This window comes from Xyrauchen texanus, chromosome 1, assembly GCF_025860055.1.
Source record: "Xyrauchen texanus isolate HMW12.3.18 chromosome 1, RBS_HiC_50CHRs, whole genome shotgun sequence".
Lineage (NCBI taxonomy): Eukaryota > Metazoa > Chordata > Actinopteri > Cypriniformes > Catostomidae > Xyrauchen > Xyrauchen texanus.
Window position 1 is genome coordinate 20,879,089 of NC_068276.1, and position 25,343 is coordinate 20,904,431.

General features: G+C 37.7%; 1 protein-coding gene across 3 annotated transcripts in view; it reads right to left on the bottom strand.

Annotated features, from left to right (window-relative positions):
• LOC127637610 (phosphatidylinositol-binding clathrin assembly protein-like) overlaps positions 1–25,343 on the bottom strand; it is a 90,503-nt gene that overhangs the window by 19,387 nt on the left and 45,773 nt on the right. For all 3 annotated transcript variants that reach the window (XM_052118962.1, XM_052118876.1, XM_052118794.1), the window contains exons 7-13: positions 21,859–21,965; positions 19,547–19,588; positions 18,721–18,741; positions 16,875–16,960; positions 10,677–10,800; positions 8,125–8,258; positions 4,573–4,670 (exon numbers count right to left, since the gene is read on the bottom strand). In XM_052118962.1, coding sequence (XP_051974922.1) covers positions 4,573–4,670; positions 8,125–8,258; positions 10,677–10,800; positions 16,875–16,960; positions 18,721–18,741; positions 19,547–19,588; positions 21,859–21,965 — 612 coding nt within the window. The remainder of the gene's footprint in view (positions 1–4,572; positions 4,671–8,124; positions 8,259–10,676; positions 10,801–16,874; positions 16,961–18,720; positions 18,742–19,546; positions 19,589–21,858; positions 21,966–25,343) is intronic.

The window sequence follows — 25,343 nt, forward strand, 5'->3', positions numbered from 1 at the left end:
ATAAGTATTCACAGTCTTTGCTCAATACTTAGTTGAAGCACCTTTGGCACCAATTACAGCCTCAAGTCTTTTTGTGTATGATGCTACAAGCTTGGCACACCTATTTTTGGGCAGTTTCTCACATTCTTCTTTGCAGAACCTCTCAAGCTCCATCAGGTTGGATGGGGAGCGTCGGTGCACAGCCATTTTCAGATCTCTCCAGAGATGTTCAATCGGGTTCAAGTCTGGGCTCTGGCTGGGCCACTCAAGGACATTCACAGAGTTGTCCCGTAGCCACTCCTTTGTTATCTTGGCTGTGTGCTTAGGGTCGTTGTCCTGTTGGAAGATGAACCTTCGACACAGTCTGAGGTCCAGAGCGCTCTGGAGCAGGTTTTCATCAAGGATGTCTCTGTACATTGCTGCATTCATCTTTCCCTCGATCCCGACTGGTCTCCCAGTTCCTGCCGCTGAAAAACATCCCCACAGCATGATGCTGCCACCACCATGCTTCACTGTAGGGATGGTATTGGCCAGTTGATGAGCGGTACCTGGTTTTCTCCAGACATTAAGTTATTATCTTCGTTTCATCAGACCAGAGAATTTTGTTTCTCATGGTCTGAGAGACGTTCAGGTGTCTTTTGGCAAACTCCAGGCGGGCTGTCATGTGCCTTTTACTGAGGAGTGGCTTCCGTCTGGCCACTCTACCATACAGGCCTGATTGGTGAAGTGCTACAGAGATGGTTGTTCTTCTGGAAGGTTCTCCTTTTAGTTTATACATTTGCAAAAATGTCATGTTTAACGTTGTCATTATGGGGTATTGTTTGTAGAATTTTGAGGAAAATAATGAATTTAATACATTTTGGAACAAGGCTGTAACATAACAAAATGTGGAAAAAGTGAAGCGCTGTGAATACTTTCCAGATGCACTGTATACTACTGATATAGTATAGTGCACAGAAACAAAAACTGCATGACTAAGATTTGGGCTGTATTTTATCCAGCAAGGGTTCGTGTGTCTCGGCTGTATGCCTCGTTTTACAGCTAAATATCATCCATCACCAGCCATCGTTTAGATAGAACACTATCAAAATTGATGCGTGTCATTATTTTGATGTTAAAATTCTTTCTCGTATGGCCAGTTTAATATGCAGTTAACTTATAAGTAAAACATTTGTAGGTATAACACACTGGCTCTATCAAAATCTTACTCTGTTGGTTTGAGCATCCCATTCAGCCCAACATAGCAAAAATGAGTGTGTTTATATGCATACCATTATGCTGATGACTTCCAAAAATCAGCTTATTCAAGATATCGGACAACGCAAGAAAACCATGTTTGCATGAGACTTGAAATGAACTGGTAATTTTCTGCTTTTAACGTCAAAATGTAAATTCACGAGCACAAAACTCTTTCACATTGGATAAACCAGTAAAAATGCCAGTAAGTGTTTACATGCAGGGCAGAATCGCAGTAATGAGCAGAAATCTGTGTGGCAATGATTTTTTGCTTAAACCGTAATTAAAACTTGCATGTATATATATATACAGGAAAGACGAAGAAAAAAAAAAAAAAAAAAAAAAGGTACGTCAACTGAAAAGCAAGAATACAAACCTTTTTTTGTGCTTATGCTCCATTGCCAGTGTGTGCTGACTTTTTTTTTTATTTTTTATTTTTACTTTTTGTGATGCAAATACGAATCAGTGACTGATAGAGCACGTTTTTGTGAAAAAATATTATTTCCAATATGTTCTTATTTAGATGTGTAAGGTAAACGTTTAATTTTGGATATCTCCTGAAAGATTATTTACAGTATATAGACCTCTCTGCACATTTCCATAATAAATTCATTTTGAGACTTACGAGATAACGTGTAATATATGGTATTTAATATGTAAAACACCTTTTTTTGGAGCAAGGAGGAGAAATTATAGTTAAATATAGCTAAATCAATATACAGATGGTTAAAAAGCACAGCAACACTTTCATATTTAAAACTCGCCTACATTTATTTTATAAATTCATCCTTCTGCCTCTTGTCTGCTGTTGTTGGTGACATAAAAACGAATTATTTGATTAAAATAGTGTAATTAATTTCAAGAGAATCGTGGGAAAAGAATGTGAATGCAGTTTATACAGAGCACGACTGCCATGTAGACAATGAATATTAATTTGATGTAAAAGAGCACATAAAACTCTTTAGAATGGAAGTTAAGCAAGGATATGGACATTGGTTGAAGAATGGTGTGGATTACAGTAAAAGCAGTCAATGAATGGATTATTTAGAATGAAAATTAAAAACTAATGAGAAGTTGAAGAGGCTGCATTTTATGGGGAGTTACATTTAAGATAATTTTACGAACGACTATCGACAATTTAGGTGCATCTTTACTATAAATGTACGTTCCCTAATGTAAACAAGAACAATGCTAAAATCTGCACCTGTGGTTCCTTCTCCTCCCCTAATTATTTAACAGTCTTTCCCTCTCTCATTCCACCATCTGTTAGCATTTGTGCATCTTTGTGCTGTTAAAGTAGTATACGTGGGTCCCTAGAGACCTGAGTCTCACTCTGCATCTGGCCAGCTGAAGACTGTGACCTCTACACACCTGCCCACCAGCTATGGAGAGTACACTACGAGTACATGCTGTGACCTACAAATGCTGGCATAGTAAAGAGTCTGGCAGGGTGTCTACGCTCTGCACCTTGTGTCCTCGTTTCACACTAGTCCAGCAGAACTGCTGAAAATGAACCTCTGTTTCTCAGCACTGCTGCCAGCAGAGCCATAATCTCTCAGTGAAACAACGCCCAATTGAGTCACGCTTCTGTATTTCTAGAAAACACGGTTTCTAAGCCTACATGACAGGATGGATGGATAAACAAAATACAAACATAACAACAACACTACATTGGTTGTGTTTCAAAACCTAGTGAGCTGTCTAGACAGCATTTTTTGGCATCACTAGACCGAAAATGGACTTAAAAATGCAGCGTACATTCCTGTCCCAAATGGAACAATTGATGCAGCCTTGCAGTACCATGGAATTCATTTACACAAGTCCATGAGACCGTTAGTTGACCCATTGGATATTTTAGAAATGGGAAGGGTGCATGCAATTACCCCCTTTGTGGTCGTGATGCACCCCTGATACACACTTTTGTGAAGCCCACACTGGTACGTGATGCCCAAAGTACTGATCATGCACATACAGATTTTTCTTACGGTTTAATTTTCAGGATTAAAATGGAGTCACTGAAGAAGGTGACCACTTATGAGTCGCCACATAAAGTAATTTTCACCAGAACGGTTCTCTCTCTTGTGTACAGGGACTTATTTGGTACAGTTAGCCAACCGTGCTGAGCATTCTGGGACAGTTTGTAATCATATCGCGCAGAGCCTCGATTAAAGAGTTAGTTCACCCAAAAATTTTAATTCTCTCATGATTTACTTACCCTAAGCCATCCCCATAAAATGAAAAATGTTATAAGCCAATTTCAGCTCTGTTTGTCCATACAGTGCATGTAAATGGGTGCATCAGGCTGCTGGCAGTTTGATGGTCCAAAAGGCATATTTAAGCAGCATAAACTTAATCCACAACTTCAGTCGATCAATTAATGTCTTCAGAACCGAATCGTTAGGTTTATGTCCAAAATAAATTGATAATTAAAACTTAATTCACTTTTAAAAAATGCTTTCTGCCAGCAATCTATGCATCACGTTACAGTTGCATGACATAATTGCAATGGCGCATTCACAAAAACCAGAAGCATGCGCTTTATACTAAACAGGAATAAACGTTACGCAAGCGTTAGGTCATTTCAAACAGCAATCCAGCGCTGACCGGAAGCAACGATTTTAATTATCAATTTGTTTCTTACACAAACCTATCAATTTGCTTCAGAAGACATTATTTGATCGACTGGAGTTGTGTAGATTACTTTTATACTGCCTAAATATATGCCTTTTGGACTGTCAAACAGCCAGCAGTCTGATGGCAACCATTTACTTGCACAAAATTGTTATAACTTAAAACTTAAGTAAAACTAACTAAAAGTTCAACCTTGTTATATGGACAAACAGCTGAAATGGGCTTATAAATTAATTTCAGTTCTGCTGAAGAAGGAAAGTCATGCACATCTTTTAGGCTTAAAGGGGAGTAAATCATGAGAGTAGATAAATTTTTGATTGAACGAACCATTTAAGTGTTAATGCTACTTCAACATTTACTCACTGTTCTCAGAGCTGTTCTGCCCTATGGTGGAAAAGAGCTTATTGTGGAATTGTGTCACCAAAGTATTGAACTCTGAGGTGGATTGCAATGGCTGTGGGCAGCATTTGGGACAGTGCTTATGTAGGACGCTCACAACGATTTTCATAGACAATGAAAGTATGTAGTAATGAACCAGAATATAAATTTTAAAAAAAAGATAACTGAATGAACATTTTCTGCAAGCTAATATATATGTTCTAATGATTTGACTGAGATTAACTTGAAAAGTCAGCTTTCTAATGTAGTGATGTGTTAGAAGAGAACTGGTGATCAGGCTGGTACCCGCTGTGGGAGGAGAGTGTGTGTGGGTGGAGTGGGCCGCACCTCCCCAGGCACTGCCTGTGGTGGAGATAGGGGTGTTCTGCACGGCAGGGATGAAGGCAGGCTGGAGGTCAAACAGGTCACTGCTGAGGTTTGGCATGCTGAACAAGAGAAATAGAGCAACAGCAAAGTTCAGTATGGAAGTAATATGTTTTCTATATTTACTAAATTTACAAGGTGTATTTGGAGTATATTATAGCATATTTATTGCAAAAATAGTCCATTTTGTCTTATGTCGCATTATAATCCCTACAATCTTCTTGCAAGTAGATCACTGTTGAATGTCTGCTAGAATTTAGTTGAAAGCAAGTGGACTGTGACTGGGCCACTGGTTTTAAGATGCTGTGCTCGGCCGAGTGGCTTAATCAAGTTCATCTTTTGAGCAGGGGTGAGAATCGAAAAGTTGATATTGATCTGTGCGTGTTCAATTCATGTAGACTTCGACCTATGGTCTGTGTCTTCAACTGTCTGTGTTTTTAACCTGGTTTTGGAAAGGTCTCTGAATCAGTGGTTGTGTGTTCTTCTCTAAAATGTGTCCAATGCTGTCCTTGTCATTTTATCTACAGTGATGTTAAAAAGTATTTGCCCCCTTGCTGATTTCTTCTATTTTTGTGTATTTTTCCTTCTAAATTGTTTTGGATTTTCAAACAAGATATAACATAAAACAAAGGCAACCTGAGTTAACACAAAATACAGTTTTCAAATATACATACATATACATTTATGACGCAACGCACCCGAGATGCTACACAAGCATGTCTGACGCAGGTGTGCATTGATGGATCCTTAAACAAGCCCTCATAATAAATCTGATTAACCAACTGATTGACAAATTCACTTGTGAAATGGATTGCTGTGAACTGTATGCCAATGATTGGCTTATGATCAATAATATGGAAGTAAACAATACATTGTATTCTAAAGCTGCTTTTTGTATTGTCTTATTAATGATTAACTCTTCTGCAACAAGAATGTAATGCATTTGAATTATCTGAATATTTTTATTTTACATCAATCCAACACCTATATCACCCATGTGAAAAACTAGCTGCCCCCTTAAACTAGCTGGTTGTGCCACCTTTAGCAGCAACAACTGCAGCCAAATATTTCCGATAACTGGAGATCAGTCTTTTTTGACAACGCTGTGCTGGAATTTTGGCCGACTCTTCTTTGCAGAACTGTTTTAGATCAGCCACATTTGAGGGTTTGAGCATGAACTGCCCATTTAAGGTCCTGCCACAGCATCTCAATCGGGTTCAAGTCAGGACTTTGACTAGGCCACTCCAAAACGTTTACTACTTTTGAGCCATTCAGAGATGAACTTACTCCTATGCTTTGGATCAGTGTCATGCTGCATAATCCAGTTGCGCTTGAGCTTCAATTCACGGACTGATGATCGGATGTTCTCTTTAGAGTTTTCTGGTAGAGAGCAGAACTCATGTTACCCTCAATTATTACACCTCGCCCTGGCCCTAAAGCAGCAAAGCATCCCCACACGTCACACTACCACCATGCTTGACCGTAGGTATGATGCTCTTTTTCTGGAATTCTGTGTTTGATTTACATCAGATGTAACGTGATCCGTGCCTTCCAAACAGTTCCACTTTTGACTCATCAGTCCACACATCATGCTCCTGAAAAAGTTATGTTTATGTGATAATGTGATTGAACAGGGTTGGCAGTATTCAGGCCTGGGTGTGTCTAGTCCAGCTGAACCCCATTATGAATGCCGTTTCATAGATTTGGGGATTTAGTAACTAAGGAGGCAAATACTTTTCCCACATGCCCAGTTGGTATTGGTTAACTTTTGCTCAAATAAATAACATGATCATCTAAGAACTGTATTTTGTGTTTACTCAGATTGCATTTATTTTATGTTAGATTTTGTTTGAATTTTTGAAACAATTTAGTATGAGATATACACAAAAAACAAAGACATCAGGATGGGGCCAATACTTTTTCACAGCACTGTACGTGCAAGTAAGCTGCGCAGATACTGGTGAAGCACAGAAATGCTTTGGTTTTTAGAAGTTGTCCCGGTCCTTGAGTTTAACTGGTATCATTCTTGTTTAGTGCTCATGGGCGTGAGACACTGCGTTGCTATGGTTATCCCTTGTCAATAATTGCAATTGAAGGAGTAACTCCTGTATTTCGTACAAACATGGAATTAAAATGTATGGGAATCCACTCCTGCATTTAATAGCTGCTGTTACTCCTGAAAATTTGCAGTGTGTATGTGGCCATGATGTTTCAGACAGGAAACAAACCCACTAGAGCCAAATGCATAATAAGTTCTGGGTACCATCCGATATCCTTTGTGATATAGTTTAATCACACAAACTGTGAAATATATTCTACTGTGAGAAAACAATATGTGTAATATAAAGGGCTTTTTATTTGTAGTATAAATATAATACTACTATACAAGTACTACAGAACTATATACCGGAAGTACTATTATATAACTTTATTCTTTAAGTAGCTTCCCAAACTCCAAGTTCTCAAATTTAAATTAAAATAAAGTCAAGCTACCTTTTCAAAAAGTAGTTAGCTACACTAAGATAACAAAAGTACACAGAAGCTATTTAGAGGTCATTTATTTTTTATAAGAGCAGTATCTCTGTGGCACAAAAATAAAATTAATGCACATGCAGTTACTAATTACTTATTATTTTATAAAAGCTGCATGCATAATAATTACAATGAGCAAAATATAATTCAAATAAGTTTTAGAAGTTTAACATGCCACACCATAGTACATGTCAACTTCCCAAAAGTATTTCATATCAGCTACTCACATACAAGCATATTGATTAAATAAAAAACAGCAATCATACAAACACACAGTACAGTGTTAATGCACAATCACAATCCATCTGTGAGATGTGTGTGTGTGTGTGTGTGTGTGTGTGTGTGGAGCCTAATCAATGCTAAACAGAAGTATTCAGCCATGTATTAAAACACTGACATCAGCAATGCGGCAACATCCCCATCTCATTAGGTGAGTTGCTTGGAAACAATTAGGCATTTTTATGTGGTTGACATCATTGTGTCTTTCTGCATGACCAGTGCCAATCTTCTGAGATAACGTTTGAAAGCTGAGGCAGATTTATAATAGGTGTTTGTTGTGGGCCATTTTCATGCCTTTCACATTATTTTGCACTCTTTATATCACAATATCTGCATTAAAAGCAGAGCATGAAACTGCTGATTACAACTGGAAACAGCGATGTCAACAATGGAACTGCGCAACGCTGTGACACACCACTTGTTTCCAGTGCAGTCACAGAGCCAGAATTTTAGGCAAACTATTTATAAATGATTATTTTTTTCACATTTTTAAGGATATTAATTAATTTAACTGCAGAGCCTATATGCATGCTTGCCTTTAATGAACAATAGTAATGAAAGGGGGTTGGGGGCTCCCGTTAGGATTCTTAAGTTTTTGAACCCCTGGTGTAATATATATTATAGATGTCTACTGTGTATAGTACTATCAAACTGTATAGCATAGTATATATTGCACTCATGTAAAACATACTGTATGTTTCTGACCTGTGATTGGAGGGTGGGCTTGTGGTGTTGGTGAATAGGTCCATGCCCACGGTGTGGTTGTTGGCACTGCTCAAAGACTGTGTGCTGGGGGAGGCAGAGGGGCTCTGTGTGACAATCTCCTTTAGACGCTGGTCCTATAAAAACATAACACAGCAGATCGATTTTTCAGAGAAGCACACAAGAATCCATCAGAGTGTGCTGTTCTGCTGGGATCATTCCTCTTTCTACGGTCACTGTAGAGGACAGCACAGAGCACTTCAACTGAGCTTTGTGAAATCAGACAGATTACAGCCACTCAGGCAGCTGAAGAGCCAGTCTGCTATAACTCAGACCTGCTGCCTGTTGTAGAGATCCTCCTAAAAAGCCTTCCAGGTCATATTTCCCTAGACAGAAAGAGCACAGACTAGCTGAGAACCATCAGTACTGAGGAAGCTTAAATTAACGATATATAAAAAAAAACAATTAAGTCATTAATTCAATGTCAGGCCACTTCAATTCAAGCAAGCCACAACAGCAAAACAAATTGACAATGTCAACCAGTTACATTGAACGTTGCATGGTGCAATTTCTCAGATGAAGGTGTGGCTGGATGAGAAGTGAATGTGAAAATGCCATGTGCTATGTACAAAAGACAAAATAACTTGTTATTGGACAATTATGCAAATTTGTGTGTTTAAGTTCACCAATCCTGAACTCCATATAAAATTTGCGTTTGGAAATTTCAGGTGAAATTTTCAGGTGAGTGGATGGTACAGAAAAGTCTAGCATTACAGTAGATAGCCACTTTTTAAGTGCATTTCTGAAAATTTGACAAAAGAAAATACTTATCGTTACGCGTTTCTATCCACTACATCATGCGTATCATCTTGAGGGAGCCACCTTGTCATGAATGACATGCAAGTTTTATTTGCAGGATCAGAGCAACTGTACCTCGTTTCATTAAATGCTACCAGGAGACGCTGTAGAATAAGTGTAATATCGGATATAACGAGGGCTTAAATGGCTGCATGCCCATACGCCACCAAACTCCAAATACCTGGGAGTGCCTTCTCTCAAAACTGTTTTGGAGGATTGTGAGGACTCGTTTAATGACCAGCTTTGTGCTAAACACTTCCAAATGTCAAGGGTTACGTTCAAAGAATTGTGAGCCAAAGTCGGATCTTTCGTTGGGCCAGTCACATCAAGCTATCGCACCCTCATAACACATGCACAAACGGTCAAAACACGTTGATTTGCAAATAATGTTTCCATAACCATAATGCTCATTTTAACTAATGCGAAATTCTAGAAAATCCACCTCTGCCTTGCGCATTATATATCAAGCAAATTTGATTTGTATATAAAGCATTTCCATACAGGATTTTTATACGCAATTTCAAAATGGGCATAAAAATTGTTGGATGGAAACCCACTTAATTTAACATCTCAGCATAATATTGTACAGTTTTAAATATTAGTTTTGCCTAAAAAGTTTCTAAAGAGAGATGATGCAAGTTGCAACATGGCATTAACATGTTCAATGTGTTTCCAAATGCTCTTTGAAATGTTGAGAAAGTGGGAAGAAAAGAAAACACAGATAGAGAAAGTGATAGCTCCAAACTCCGTGTATGCCCCTCCAGGAGTGCTGAGAACACAACAACACACATAGAAGCACCAGTTCAATTTCATACAAGCTAATCTGAACATGGACAGTGGAAATACTGATGTTGGACTTTGAAATTGCTCAATGTTTGAACTGTATTAAGATATTGAGCCACAGTGCATCTGTGCATATATACCAGATCACTGACTCTCCTGTCATTCAGTTTGTGTGAGTGTGTTTATGTGATTTTGTCCCACAAGGTATGACCGTACCTCCCAAAGGGTACAAAGGAGTTTGATTAACCTTGCTGGCCACTTGCTGCTAGAGGCTTATCATTGAAGGTACAAGGGCAAATAGAGAAAATAAACGCATACATTTTTGTGTGTAGGACAAAGTGTACCCAGAACAGCAGTTTCAATGGTGCCACGCCTCTGTGTTCCAGTTAAGATTTGACTTTATATTCTTAATCTACCTGCGATCAGTGCTGCCATTTCAGATAAAAAACACATATATACATTTTGACATTTTAAAATGTTGAAGAAAATGTAAATGGTTGCTGCCATGACACTAGCGTGTTTTGCGCTAGTGTTGCCTGGGCCTTGCTATGGGGTTTCTAATTGTTCTCTGTGGCTTTTAGCTTATAGTGCCTGTTAGGGATTTTATAGGGTATATAGTGTTTATGATTGCTTAAAGGCCCAAATAAAAAAATGTGGTCTTAATTCCTTAGTTCCTCGATTGGTCCTTAAATGTCCATTACCCAAATGGTGATAACGGAGTTATGCAGCAAGTTCAATAATATTGGTGATGCGGCAAGCACCACTAACAATGGAACTAGTCTTGATCCACAATTAGCAAACAAAATCAGAATGACCGCACTTCCCATCTACCCTTTAAGTCAAATCAGCTATATAATCTGGACAGGTTTCATACTCTGGCTTGAGGAAAACTGAAGTGTAGAAAAATGTCCAACCTTGAGCGACTGCAGTCGAGCTTGCTCCTCCTCAAGGGCCTGTTGTTTCTCCTTCTCATCCATTCTGCTGAAGGACATTCCCGTGTTGGACAGGGTTGACACAGCATTGGACAGAGTACTGGCTCTGCAGACACAAGCACAGAAATGCCTAGATGTGAGATTAGGGCCACTATGAGCTTTTAAGATTACAGGTCAGTAGTAGCATTTGCTATGTAATAGCATCAAATTGATTTCTCTGGTACTCCATTCCATTACTGCAGCCATAAGGGAATATGTCATGGATAAAAATGATTTTTCTGTGTTTTGAGATAGAAATTTGATTTAATCACCATAGACCTTATTCATGCTAGCGCCATCTTTGATATTTTAATGAGAATGACAGAGGCGGTGAGGGATATACAGTCTCTTCAAGTGGCGAAAGGTATAAAGCTGGATAAACTCCTAGATCACATCTTATTTTCCACAACTCATGTTGTCTGGAGTTGTTTGTTTACTGAATGTTCTTGGACAGATACATTAGTGATGTTTTATCAATGGAATGATCCAAAAACGCTTTAAACTGCAGTACAGCACATTGAAGAGAATAAGTCTATCCCTCATAATCACGTTGTCATTCCCATTAAAAAGGTGGCGCTAGCATGAATAAGGTCTATTCCATTTTTTTAAATGGAAATAAAGGTGATTCAGAAATCTTCTGGTATTGGTGCCACAACCATCATGTTATATTTTGTCAACAACTGACAAAATTAAGTTACTTCATATAAATTGCAAATGTGAAAAGTCTGGAGAAGGTTTATGAGGGATATATGTACCATTTAAAACAACCTTTGTTTTAAATAATCCCAATATGCTTTTTAAATGTAAAAAGCAAAATTCTAATTCCTTAAACATTTACATTTATGAATTTTTAATAAATCTGCTGATGAACTGAACTGAAGAAATGCTGATCAGACTGGACAAATACTGTATGAATTACAGCATCCATTCAATAAGAACTAGATGTAAGTCAGTTTAAACTTTTATCTGTATTTTTCTTTAATCTTAACATGGTCTCTCTAACATCGTATATTTTACCTCAAGTCTTCAGTTACTCTCTTTTCTGTGTCTACCTAGACCCTCTCTTTCACTCTCTGACATCGTTTACACCTGGTATTAAGATGCGTCTCGGGTGATACGATCACATGTGGTCAGGTGAGACACGTCGCTCTTTACACCTGGTTGATTAAATGCTACACCTGTGATCAGATTTGGAGGGGAGGGACTCAGTTTCATGATGACACACAATCACTATTGTATCTGGAAATTATTAACAGCACATCACTTTTTCCACATTTTATGTTACAGCCTTATTCCAAAATGGATTAAATTAATTATTTTCCTAAAAATTCTACAAACAATACCCCATAATGATCTTTGCAAACGTATAAAAAAAAATAATAATAAATAAATAAAATAAATAAATAAAAAAATTACATGTACATAAGTATTCACAGCCTTTGCTCAATACTTTGTTGAAGCACCTTTGGCACCAATTACAGCCTCAAGTCTTTTTGTGTATGATGCTACAAGTTGGCACACCTATTTTTGGGCAGTTTCTCACATTCTTCTTTGCAGGACCTCTCAAGCTCCATCAGGTTGGATGGGGAGCGTCAGTGCACAGCCATTTTCAGATCTCTCCAGAGATGTTCAATCGGATTCAAGCTCTGGCTGGGCCACTCAAGGACATTCACAGAGTTGTCCTGTAGCCACTCCTTTGTTATCTTGGCTGTTTGCTTAGGGTCGTTGTCCTGTTGGAAGATGAACCTTCGCCCCAGTCTGAGGTCCAGAGTGCTCTGGAGCAGGTTTTCATCAAGGATGTCTCTGTACATTGCTGCATTCATCTTTCCCTCGATCCTGACTAGTCTCCCAGTTCCTGCCGCTGATAAACATCCCCACAGCATGATGCTGCCACCACCATACCTCACTGTAGGGATGGTATCGGCCAGTTGATGAGCGGTGCCTGGTTTCCTCCAGACATGACGCTTGCCATTCAGGGCAAAGAGTTTAATCTCTGTTTCATAAGACCAGAGAATTTTGTTTCTCATGGTCTGAGAGTCCTTCAGGTGCCTTTTGGCAAACTCCAGGTGGGCTGTCATGTGCCTTTTACTGAGGAGTGGCTTCCGTCTGGCCACTCTACGGTTCTCCTCTCTCCACAGATAAATGCTGGAGCTCTGTCAGAGTGACCATTGGGTTCTTGGTCACCTCCATGACTAAGGCCCTTCTCCCCCGATCGCTCAGTTTGGCTGGGCAGCCAGCTCTAGGAAGAGTCCTGGTGGTTCCAAACTTCTTCCATTTACAGATGATGGAGTCCACTGTGCTCATTGGGACCTTCAATGTTGCAGACATTTTTCTGTACCCTTCCCCAGATCTGTGCCTCAATACAATCCTGTCTCTGAGGTCTACAGATAATTCCTTGAACTTCATGGCTTGGTTTGTGCTCCGACATGCACTGTTAACTGTGGGACCTTATAAAGACATATGTGTGCCTTTCCAAATCATGTCAAATCAACTGAATTTACCACAGGTGGACTTCAATCAAGTTGTAGAAACATCTCAAGGATGATCAGGTGGAAACAGGATGCACCTGAGCTCAATTTTGAGTGTCATGGCAAAGGCTGTGAATACTTATGTACATGTGATTATTTTTGTATTTATTTTTTTATAAATTTGCAAAAATTTCAAACAAACTTCTTTCACGTTGTCATTATGGGGTACTGTTTGTAGAATTTTTAGGAAAATAATGAATGTAATACATTTTGGAATAAGGGTGTAACATAACAAAATGTGGAAATAGTGAAGCGCTGTGAATACTTTCCAGATGCACTGTATGTCAGCGTGTTACTGAATGACATTAAAGTGCAAAAAATTCAGAAAAGATAAAGCGCAAAACACAGCTGCTGTTTCTCCCAGATGAAGCTGAAATGTAATCTAAGCACAAATGCAACATTTCAAGCAGAAGTGTCCGTTATTTTAGTGGAGAACCTGTAGGTGACTCAGATGTGCATGCTTCTCATAAGTGTCCCTGCATGTTGATTTTAGACACACAGAAGATCCGTGATGTTCTCATGCTTGTGTTTGCATCTGCTTTTTTTAAATTATTTTCCAAATCTTATGATTATCCTCATTTAAATCGCTAGTAACTGGCAAAGTTTAAACTCTTGTTTTAGTGCAGCGGTTGATTGACAGGTGAGGGGTGGTGCTTCACTGCTGCCAGGATGCATACCAGACAGTTTAGCATTTACAGATTAAACATTAATGTGGTTTTTGACCATTTTTCTTCGCTAATGCAGCAAGCTTGTGAGACTTCCCTTTTTTTTAGGCCTTACTGTCCCTATAATTGTTTTGTTTCAGTGTGCCCATTTTGTCCAATGTAGGTAAAGCTCATAGATTAAAAGGATGTGTTAAGAGCACAAATAATTAACAAAAGGGGTCCATAATGTAACAAAGTTACAGTATATTCATGGACTATAATAACAGACAGAGCATTAGACCTTTTGGCTCGAGCATGTTTTTTTATATTTCCATTTAATACATTTATCAAGATGTTTTTTTATTTTTTAATAATACATTTTTTGGTTGCTTTAATGCAGGGTTCCCCAAATAGTTTTCATCAAGGTTAAAATTATGTCAACAATACACAGCCAAGGGCCACCGCCTCGATATTATGACAAAATGTCTGTGCTGCTGCTATTTGTACAATTATTATTAAAATTATTGTTTTTAATATTTTTGGTTTTAAAAGTCACAACATACATCAGATTTTTTTTATAAAAACTTTTTCCTCAGTATTAGTAGCTCATTTTATTTATTCAAACAATTATGAAAATCTTTGTATACAGGCACAAATCTACACAACTTTGACTATGGAAAATTAAAAAACAAACAATCAAGATCTCCATGTCCTCTGTGTGAGTCAACTGTTCCTACTCATCTCCAAATGGGATATTCTCCCTGCATTTTCCCTAGTTGCAGATTAAATTATTAGAACTATTAGCATTAAAATTGATATTGTTCTTAATGATAGTATAACAAATTATCAACATAATGCACTGCATCATTCTGTACATGTTAATCTTAATGTGCACTATTCCACATGTATTTACCTGGTTTTCCCCACATTGATAATTTTTCGGCTGCCACTGAAGCAATTTTATGACAAAGTGCCGAAAGCAAGATGAATATGCTTCTCATGTGGAGCGCAGATGTGCACTGGTTAATTAAAGACTGGCATCACTTACGTGTAACACGATCCACCAAGAAACTCTCGCGCAAGTGATGCGCTCTTCTCTATCTTACTACTGTGTCCAGAGTGGATCAAATGCACAATTAAACTGGGCTTCCCTCGATATCATGCAGCATAACAAACCTCACGCCACCCATTTTAAATTCTACATGAGATATAGAGGGGGAATTCAACCATTTCAATTTGGTGTGAACAGGCCATTATCACGGGCCAAACATTTTGGTCACCCTGCTCTAATGCATCTGTCTTTGTAACAATCATTCAGGCAGTACCCTAAGCTAGAATACAGATTAGGGTTGTGTAAAAATATAAATTATCTGATGCATCTTGATCTTCACTAGAACGATCTCAATTTTGATTCTTAAATCCAAAGACTGATCTTTTATTCTATGCACAACCCTCCACTTCAACGTGAGGAAATCACTCAAATCATTTGGCAACTGTTAAATGTTCATATTTCACTCACCAGTAATTGTGTAGTATAGTGGTGAAGTATTCAGTAGCTAAATCTTTTCACAGCGTGTTAAAAGTTGTTCCATGTAATGCGTGTCCAAAAATGAGCTCCACATGACCTATTTGCCATTGAATAACGTCTATTTTAAAACACTTTTTGTTCTCTACAGTCAGTTGTTGATCAAACACAACAAAAAATAAACATTTATTTTTAATCATGCACAGCAGTCTTTGTTTACGTGCTCATTTAAAGAAATGCCGGGTTTGTTAAAGAGAGTGTAAAGGTTTTTAGCACATTCAACAAATAAATGTAAATACTTGTAAATAGTACAAATTATGCAACTAAACAAACATTTAACAAAAATGATATCTGAAATATTGAGTTATTTACTGATCCAATACATGGATTTGTTCATTTTTAAAAAGCCAAAATGTGACCAAAATAATGAAAAACTAATCAAATATAATTAGTAAAATTAATAATTTTGTAATGTAACTAGTCATAAGGTCCCCTGTATAATTAACAGCATTAGCTTGGAGAGAATTTCTTTCATATGTAAGAAAGTGACATTATATATGAAATATAACCATATGAATAAATATCGAATCAAAATGTAATTGAAAGCTTGTGAATTAGAATCAAATGGGGAAATATGTATCAATAGCCAGCCCTAATGCAGATAATTATGAAATCCTTTAAAAATACAAAATAGTTTTTATATAGCAAAACTATTTTTTTAAATAAATTATAAAAAATGTTTTTTTTTTTAAAATGTAATTGCTGCATCTTCCAGATAGTAACATATCTTACAAATAACTTAGTAAAAATTCAATATGGTGCAAATAAAAAGTAAAATGACAATAACAAATGTGAATTTGGTTTGAATTTCTCTCAGGTGTTGTCCTTTTTTTTAAGAAGCCTTATGTTAATGAGTTTTGAGGGTCTCTTCTGTATCAATTCACATTGAGTATTCAGAAATTTGGCTCTCCCTGATGAACGATACTATGAACTACACCAGAACAGAGGTTAGCCAATCATAACAGAGGCCATTAAACAAAAGGTCTTAACGGTACAAAACAGCCAAGAACAGCCTGCTTAATTCAAAGGTTCAGAGGGTCACACTTTATCTGAAAGTGGTCAGCTATTCACTTGCATTTCAGGTTTTATCCTAAAAAAAAAAAAATGACACTGCCTTTGCCAACGCCTGTAAACACAATGGAGCCAAATTTTACCATCTTCTAGCTCTTAAAAACTACGAATGAGAATTTAAGTTTTTTTTTTTTTAAACAATTTCTAAATAAAAATCATTTTAAATGTACTGTATCACTTTGGATAAAAGCATCTTCCAAATGCATAAATCTTTTAACTGGAAAATGATGGTTAATTTTCAATTTGCAGTCTTTTACCCAATGGTTGGTTACTGTGTGAGGCTGGATTGTTTGTATATATTAGACTTTTGTACCTGTTGTCGGCAGAGAGCTCCTTGGTCTTCTTTCCTTCCAGAGAGGCCAGGTGCTGCTCGAGAGCCTCTAGGAGACTGCTGGGAGCCTGCAGGATAGACATAGGTTATTTATGAAAAAACAAATAAAAAAAAACACCTTCACTCATGCACACATCCTTAAATCCAAATGTCCACTCAATACATTCAAGTCTCAGCAAGTAACATCAAGTACATGCTTTAGGTCTAATAGTTAAGAGGCATACAGGCAAAAGCAAACACAAGCACAGAAGAAAATCAAGAAAGAGGAATAGAACAAATTAAAAAGATAAGAAACATGCTAACTTAAAGTCACAACAGCATAAACACACCTTTAAGGTTACCGATATATCATGAAACACTGACTTTTTTAACAAAGAACCTTTGAGTTTCAATTAAGAGATGTTTTTCTGTCTATTCTGTTGGAAATCTATCCAAACCTTCATACTGATCTAGGATGTTTCTTTTAAGAAAATAATTACCCAAACAACTCTATGAGGAAGCATTACACTGGTCCCAGATCAGCAAACAGGGGTTTAAACAGCACTTATCGACTACATGAAAGGCAAACTCTCTGTCTGAGACCTGCCAGCGCGCCTGGCTTTTTCTCCACATAGCTGAGAGAGCAGTTTGGGTCTAACGCATCCATCAGTAAATGGAAGCCAATGAGGATGAAAAAAAGAAAAATCAAATGCAGCAGTCCACAATTCAAACAGAATGTATAAATTGTATGTTTCTACAAAGCGAGAAAATGAATCATTCCCACAGAAGTGAGATAAAAAGAACTATGAAAGTGTAACAGCTTTTAATTTGATTTCCTCGGAGAGGAAAACAGGCTTTTGATTAAATGGCAACATTATAGATGCGCAAGTCGGCTACGCTGAGGACAAAGTAAGGTTACATGAATACTTTATTACAATCAGAGACAGGACATGGAGTAAAAACCATAAACCCTTGCATGAGCTCCATCTTCTACATTGATGGCCAGGAGGTTTGCAAGATTGAGGTCGCCATGCAACACAGCAGGATATTTTCTTTCATGCTGAACTGAGCCAACAATCTGATCAAACGATGTAGACAACTCCACAACGAGTCTCGAATCAGCAGAAAAGGCAATGTACAGCCATGCCTGCAAAGTGACTGGCAGCGAGCAGCAGTTTGGGCCACATTCAATAAGATAGACTGGTTTTAAAGGGATGAATCTACGGATGCAGTCAGGTACAAAATAGGGCTGGGTGATATTACAAAAAAATTATAAATAAATCTCGACGTTTTAAACTTTCAAAATACAATTTTCACAATGTTTCTCATTAAAAGATCAGAAGAAACAATGAATAATTTTCAGTTATATACACTTATAACAATAAATATTAATAAACTGCAATATTTATCTACAGATATTTTTACTAAAACATTGTATACAATATAAAAAGCACATTGAGTGATGCAATCAAAATGTTGAACAGATAAATTGAAATGGAGAGTTCATAAGAACGTATTCTGATAAATTAATCAAACTTCCCAACTATAACAATTTCTATGGGGTTTAAATAATTTAACAGTATTAAAATACTTCTGCCTTGGCACTCTCATACACACAAGCTGTGCAACAAGGAGTGTGTGTGAAACAGTCTGTAGAAAACTTATTGTTGAAATTTAAAGTGCATCAAGTCAGCGTGACATTTGCAATGCTGGTTCATTTTATTTCGCCAACAAAATCATATTTAATGTATAGTAAACATTCAATATATCACCCAGCCCTAGTACAAACAGGGTTTGTGGTAGCACAGGTTATGTCAAATACAAGCAGTGCATATAACCCACCACCTACAATGTAAGATCCTCTAGTCGACTGAAACAAACAACAATCAACCTGTTACTGAAGGGAGCAACCTCTCATTCAATATAGTCTGTAAAATCTCACTTTGCAGTGTCAACACACAAATATGAACACTTTGTACACGTGTTTTTTTTTTTATCATCTTGTAACAAGAATGTTGGTGTAGGATGCTTAATTGTCTTGAAACGTAAAATATATTAAAGTGATAATTCACACAAATATGACAATTCTGGCATCCTTTACTTGGCCTCATGTTGTATCAAACGTGTATGACTTGCTTTCCTTTGTGGAACACAAAAGTAGCTATGTTAGACAGAGTCGCCATTTGCATTAATTGCATATACCTTTTTTTATGAAAGTATATAGTATACCTAATGCTCTGCCCAACATTTGCTTATTTTATTGATTTATAAATATAATAAATACATTTGCTTTTGGTTCCATGGAAGAAGGAAAGTCATTCAGGACTGGATGAACATGAAGGTGAGTAATGATGACAACATTTTTATATTGTGATTAACTATCCCTTTGTTAGTCCAAAAAATAAGCTTAATTGACATTGGGGTAAAATATGACCACGCCAATTCTTTGTGAGATTCGCAAATTCATTTTGTAACCAAACATTAGAGAGAAGACAAGCAACAGGAAGTCCAGTTAAACACAGTGAGCATGAGTACAAAAACAGCTATTTAGACAAGAGGACGAGAACATGTGAAACAAGAGAAAAAGAAGGGAGAGACATGGCATTATGGACGACATCTAGCAGCGGCATGAAAGAAGAGCAAAATCAGAAAGTGGAGATGAAATGTACACTGACCTGAGTGAGATCTGGGATGTCACCATGATCAATCCCAACTTGCTGTGTCAAACAAAACAAAGGTAAACAAACAAACGAGGGAGGGGAGAAATAAGAAAAAGAACAAACATAACAGGATCATTACCTCATGCAGTGACAGTAAAATAAAAAAATAACAGAAATAATGAAGGCATGGCATGCTATGAGCCACAGAGGACCAATGGATATGGACAAAGACATTGATAATGTCTCAGATGATTGGCTATGGAGTGTGATGTGGTTAAAGGTATAGTTCACCCAAAAATTTAATTTCTGTCATCACTGATCAAACTCATGTTGTACCAAACCAATATGACAACCTCAGTCACTGTCATTGTATGCAAGTTAATCTTTATTGGCAACACTTTACAATTAGGTTCCATTTGTTTAAAGGAATAGTTCATCCAAAAATGTTAATTCTCTCATCAATTACTCACCCTCATGCCATCCCAGATGTCTGTGACTTTCTTTTTTATGATTAACACAAATTAATATTTTTAGAAGAATATCTCAGCTCTGTTGGTCCTTTCATTGCATATCTTTAGAAGTGATATGACAAGTGTGGGTGAGAAACAGATCAATATTTAAGTCCTTTTTACTATAAATCTCCACTTTCACATGCTGTCCCATTTTGAAAGTGAAAGTGGAGATTTATATTAAAAAGGATATAAATATGTATTTGTTTCTTACTCACACCTGTCATATCACTTCAGAAGACATGGATTTAAACTCTGGAGTCATATGGATACCTTTTATTCTGCCTTTATGTGCTTTTGGAACTTCAAAAGTTCTGACTACCATTCACTTGCATTGAAAGGACCAACAGAGCTGAGACATTCTTCTAAAAATCATAATTTGTGTTTAGCAGAAGAAAGAAAGTCATACACATCTGTGATGGCATGAGTGTTAGCAAACGGTGCAAATTCTTATTATTTGGGTGAACTATTCCTTTAACATTAGTTAGCAACATTAGTTAACATGAACTAAAAATAAACAATGCTTTTAATTCATTTCTTAATCTTGGCTAATGCTAGCTTTAACATGCAAATTTTTAAATCAAAAAGTTGTATTTGTTAACATTAGTTAATGCACTATGTACTAACACGAACAAACAATGAACCATTTTATTTTCATTAACTCGTATTAACAAAGATTAATAAATACTTAAAAATAGTTAATTGTTCATGATACCTAATGCATTAATGTTAACATATGGAACCGTAATGTAGTGTTAACACTATTTATATAGCAACTTTAAAAACAGTTTACAAAGTGCTTTACAGATGTTATAGTATAGAATAAGATGCAGATTCTAAATAAAATGTGTTTAAAATAAAAATAAATATATACTAAAATAAAATGTAGATTAAAATGTAAAAAAAAAATTAAAATAAGAAAGTAAAATAATAAGAAAAGAAAATGCATAAAGTACTAAAAAAAACTGAACAGAGATGAAAATTAGATTTCTTCTTTTGTGTTATACAAAAGGGTTTCGCACAAGTTTGGAACAACATGAGGGTGAATAAAATGATTAAATTGTAATTTTTGGGCTTTAAACATTTAACAGAAAACAAATTTGACTTTTAAATGAGACCCAGTCAAGGTAAAAAAGCAAATTAGACAAGAACCTCACACTTTTATGGACATTCTTCTTCGAGACCTAATTTTCAAATCACAACACTGAAATACTTGATGTATCGGAGGAAGTGCCAGTCGGTTAGATTAGAGTGTTTGAGTGTGACATGGAGGAGTGAGCGCCACTTTGGAGCCATTATAGAGTGACTGGTAAATGAAACCAGACAGTCGAATGGCTGGGTGAGTGGGTGGAGAGGGGATTTCTCAGTACTGGATAGAGAAAGGAGGCAGCAGGGGAATTCATCATCAGAAATAAATAAAGTAGGGGGGAGTGAAACTCCTATTAGCACTTACAAAAATCTTCATCTTAGTTTAAGCAGGGTCAGGGAGGAGAGCAAGATGGGATGGGACACTAAACTTTAAATGTTTCAAGCAGTGTGAATCCACAGTAGGACAAGCAGCCGTTAATGGCCACAATAAAAATAGTGGGAAAGGACAATAACAAACGACGACCTCGTGCGGTAAAAACTCATACCCCACTTTACCACAAACACCGCCCTGGTGCTAGAGCCCAATCTGGCATAATGTCCTCAATCAAGTAGGGTGAAGGTAAAATGGGACATTTTTGAACAGAATGGACCCTTGAACAGCCTAACGTCAGACTTGTCTGGGCAAAACACCATCCATTGTGTATTTGTGTGTGTGTGTCTCTTTGGTACCTCAGCCACTTTGAGGAACTCTGACAGCTTAGTCATCCTGTATAGAAACTTCTTGTAGATGTCCAAAGCATCTTTACACTGGTTTTTCTTCATATCAAAATATTTCTCTAAAAGGGGGCATAAAAAGACAGAATACAGAAAGAAAGAAGAACGATTAGCGGATCGACTAACAGATAGACAGCAATTACCCATCAGAGGGCTGTCAAAACCCATCTCGCTGTCTGACAGAGGCAGGGGCATATGAACTGCTGTTGTTACGACTTTATCAAAGACAGCATGCACTCTAATGCATTTTCAGTCCTAAAACCTAAAAGGCATGTTAAAGAAATTTTTTATTTACAAATAATCTAATGGGTGCTCTTCTGGAAAATGACACAAACTGACTTAACCGCTGAATAATTGGAGCTAAAATAGCTCAGGGTAAAAGGCAGTGAGGGCTGGAGAGAAATTAAACTCGCAGTTCTGCTGAAAGCTACAAGCTGGACATCACGTTAATGGATCTCCGGTCAGTGAGTGAGAACAGCAGGAGCTTCAGAGTCTGTCACACTTCTGATGCTTCAATGAAAGAATGAGAACAAGGGTCAAATGGATAAAACAAATGACTGCTGAGTGAACTGCACTGTGCTGTACTCCCTCCCCTAGTCATGGCATAAATCGCATTCATTATATTTGAACAATAAAACTGATCATAGATGACCAAATAATTTAAAATTACCTATGTTAAAATACAATAAAATCAATTAAATGCAGAAATGAGTTAAAATCATGATGACAGGCAGATCCTGAAATTACTGCAATCACAAATCTAATTGTGAAACTAATAGCTTATCAGGCTTCAAATACGGTCTTGGACAATGGGGGGCCTCAGAATCAAAAAAGCTTCCAAGAACCACTGGGCTAATGGATCTGTGGGACAGGCACCAGACAGAGGTGGTTTAGTCTAGTGGTTAAAGGTCTGAACTGGTAATCACAACTTTGTTTCTGCTGAAGCTTTCTTTGTCTCTACCTACAGAGATTCATCAGACCAGGCTATGTTTTTCCAGTCTTTAACAGTCCAGTTTTGGTGCGACTGTACCCACTGCAGCCTCAGCATTCTGTTCTTGGCTGACAGAAGAGGCACCCGACGTGGTCTTCTGATGTTGTAGCCCATCTGCCTCAAGGTTTGGCATGTTGTGTATTTTGAGATGCTATTCTACTCACTACAATTGTACAGAGGATTTCTGAGTTGCCATAGCCTTTCTGTCAGGTAGAACCAGTCTGGCCATTCTTAATTGACCTCTCTCATCAACAAGCTTTTCTGACCGCAGAACTGCCCCTCAATGGATGTTTTTTGTTTTCGGCACCAATATGAGTAAATTCTAGAGACTGTTTTGCATGAAAATCCCAGGAGATCAGCAGTTACAGAAATAACTAAACCTGCCCATCTGGCACCAAAGATCATGCCCTGGTCTTAATCACTGAAACCACATTTTTTCCCATTCTGATAGTTGATGTGAACATTACCTGAAGCTCCTGACCCGTATCTGCATAATTTTATGCACTGCTGCCACACGAATGGCTGATAAGATAATCGTATCGTAATAAGTTATATAGATAAATCGTAATAAGTTGGTGTGCAGGTGTATTTCATAAAGTGGTCACTGAGTGTGTGTGTGTGTGTGTGTGTGTGTGTGTACACTGATGAGCCAAAACATTGGCCACTCACAGGTGAAGCGAATAACATTTATCATTTCCTAGCAAGACCATACATCAAGGTCTGGGTAGATTAGATGTTAAACAAACAATCAGTTCTCATAGTCAACGTGTTGGATGCAGGAGAAATGGGATGAGTGACTTTAACTATGGCCAGATCATCTCTGAAACGGCAAGGCTTGTGGGGTGCTCCCAGTCAGCATGGGTGAGAACTTACCAACAGTGGTCCGAGGCGGGACAAACCAAAAACCGGCAACAGGGTGTTGGGCGCTCAAGGCACATCGATGTGTGAGTGCAACAAAGACAACTCCGTTTGGTCCGAACTGCCTGAAGGTCAACTTTTAATGATGGTTACGGGAGTAATGTGTCAACATTCTTGCATCGCACCCTGGCTGTGTAGCCATAGACCGGTCAGTGTGCCCATGATAACCTCTGTTCACCGCCGAAATCATCCAAAATGGGCACGCAAGCATCGGAAACTGAACCTTGGAGCAGAAGAAGTTCACCTGGTCCAATAAGCCTCATTCTCTTTAACATCATGTGGATGGCCGCGTACATTTGCACTGTTGCTACCTGGGGAAGTGATGGCACCAAGATGCACTGTGGGAAGACGACAAGCCGGTGGAGGTAATGTTCTGCTGGAAAACCCTGGGTTCAGCCATTCATGTGGACATAAATTTGACACGTGCCATCAACCTAAACATCATTGCAGGCCAAGTGCACCCCTTCATGGCAATGGAATTCCCTGATAGCGGTGGCATGTTTCAGCAGGATAATGCGCACGGTCATGCTGAAATGTTCAGGAATGGTTTGAGGAATATGATAAAGAGTTCAAGGTGTTGACCTGTCCTCCAAATTCCCCAGATCTCAATCCGATTAAGCATATGTGGGATGTGCTGGACCAACAAGTCCAATCCACAGCGGCTCCACCTCACAATTTACAGGACTTGAAGGATCTGATACTAATGTCTTGGTGCCATGCAGAGTTCATGCATCAGCTGGTCGGCACAGTTTTGGTGACATGTGGGAGGACCATTGTTTTTCAAATATTTCCCAAATTATGTTTAACAGAGCAAGGGGATTTTAACACAGTATTTCTTATTACATTATTTCTTCAGGAGAAAGCCTTATTTATTTCAATTTGCCAGGAATAAAATAATTATTTAAAAAAAATAAAACAAACTGCTAAGGTCAATATTATTATCCCCCTTAAGAAATGATCTGTTTGATTGGCTACGGAACCAACCACTGTTATCCCATGAGTTGCCAAATTAACCTAACTTGCCTAATTAACAAATCAAGACATCAGCCAGGAAGTTAAAGCTCGTCACAAATGGGTCTTCCAAATGGACAATGGTTGTGCCTCCAAAGTTGTGGCAAAATGGCTTAAGAACAAAGTCAAGGTATTGGAATGGCCATCACAAAGCCACAAATGGCCATTTTCAGTTGACCTCATCAACAAGGCATTTCTGTCCACAGAACTGCCAATCACTGGATTTGTGTTTTTAGCACAATTCTGAGTAATTTCTGGAGACTGTTGTGTGTGAAAATCACAGGAGATTAGCACTTACAGAATACTCAAACTTGCCTGTCTGGCACCAACAATCATCCATTGTTCGTCGATTGTCATATTCAGAAATTGGTGTTTTGGGTACAGGCCTCCTCTTTGCCATTGTGCCACTTAGAAGCTATGGTGTTCTCTTCTCTCACCTTGTCCCTTTCACATTACACGAATAACCCAATAGTATGCTCTTCTCTCAAAATATTCTTCCAATTTCTGCATCATTTTAAAT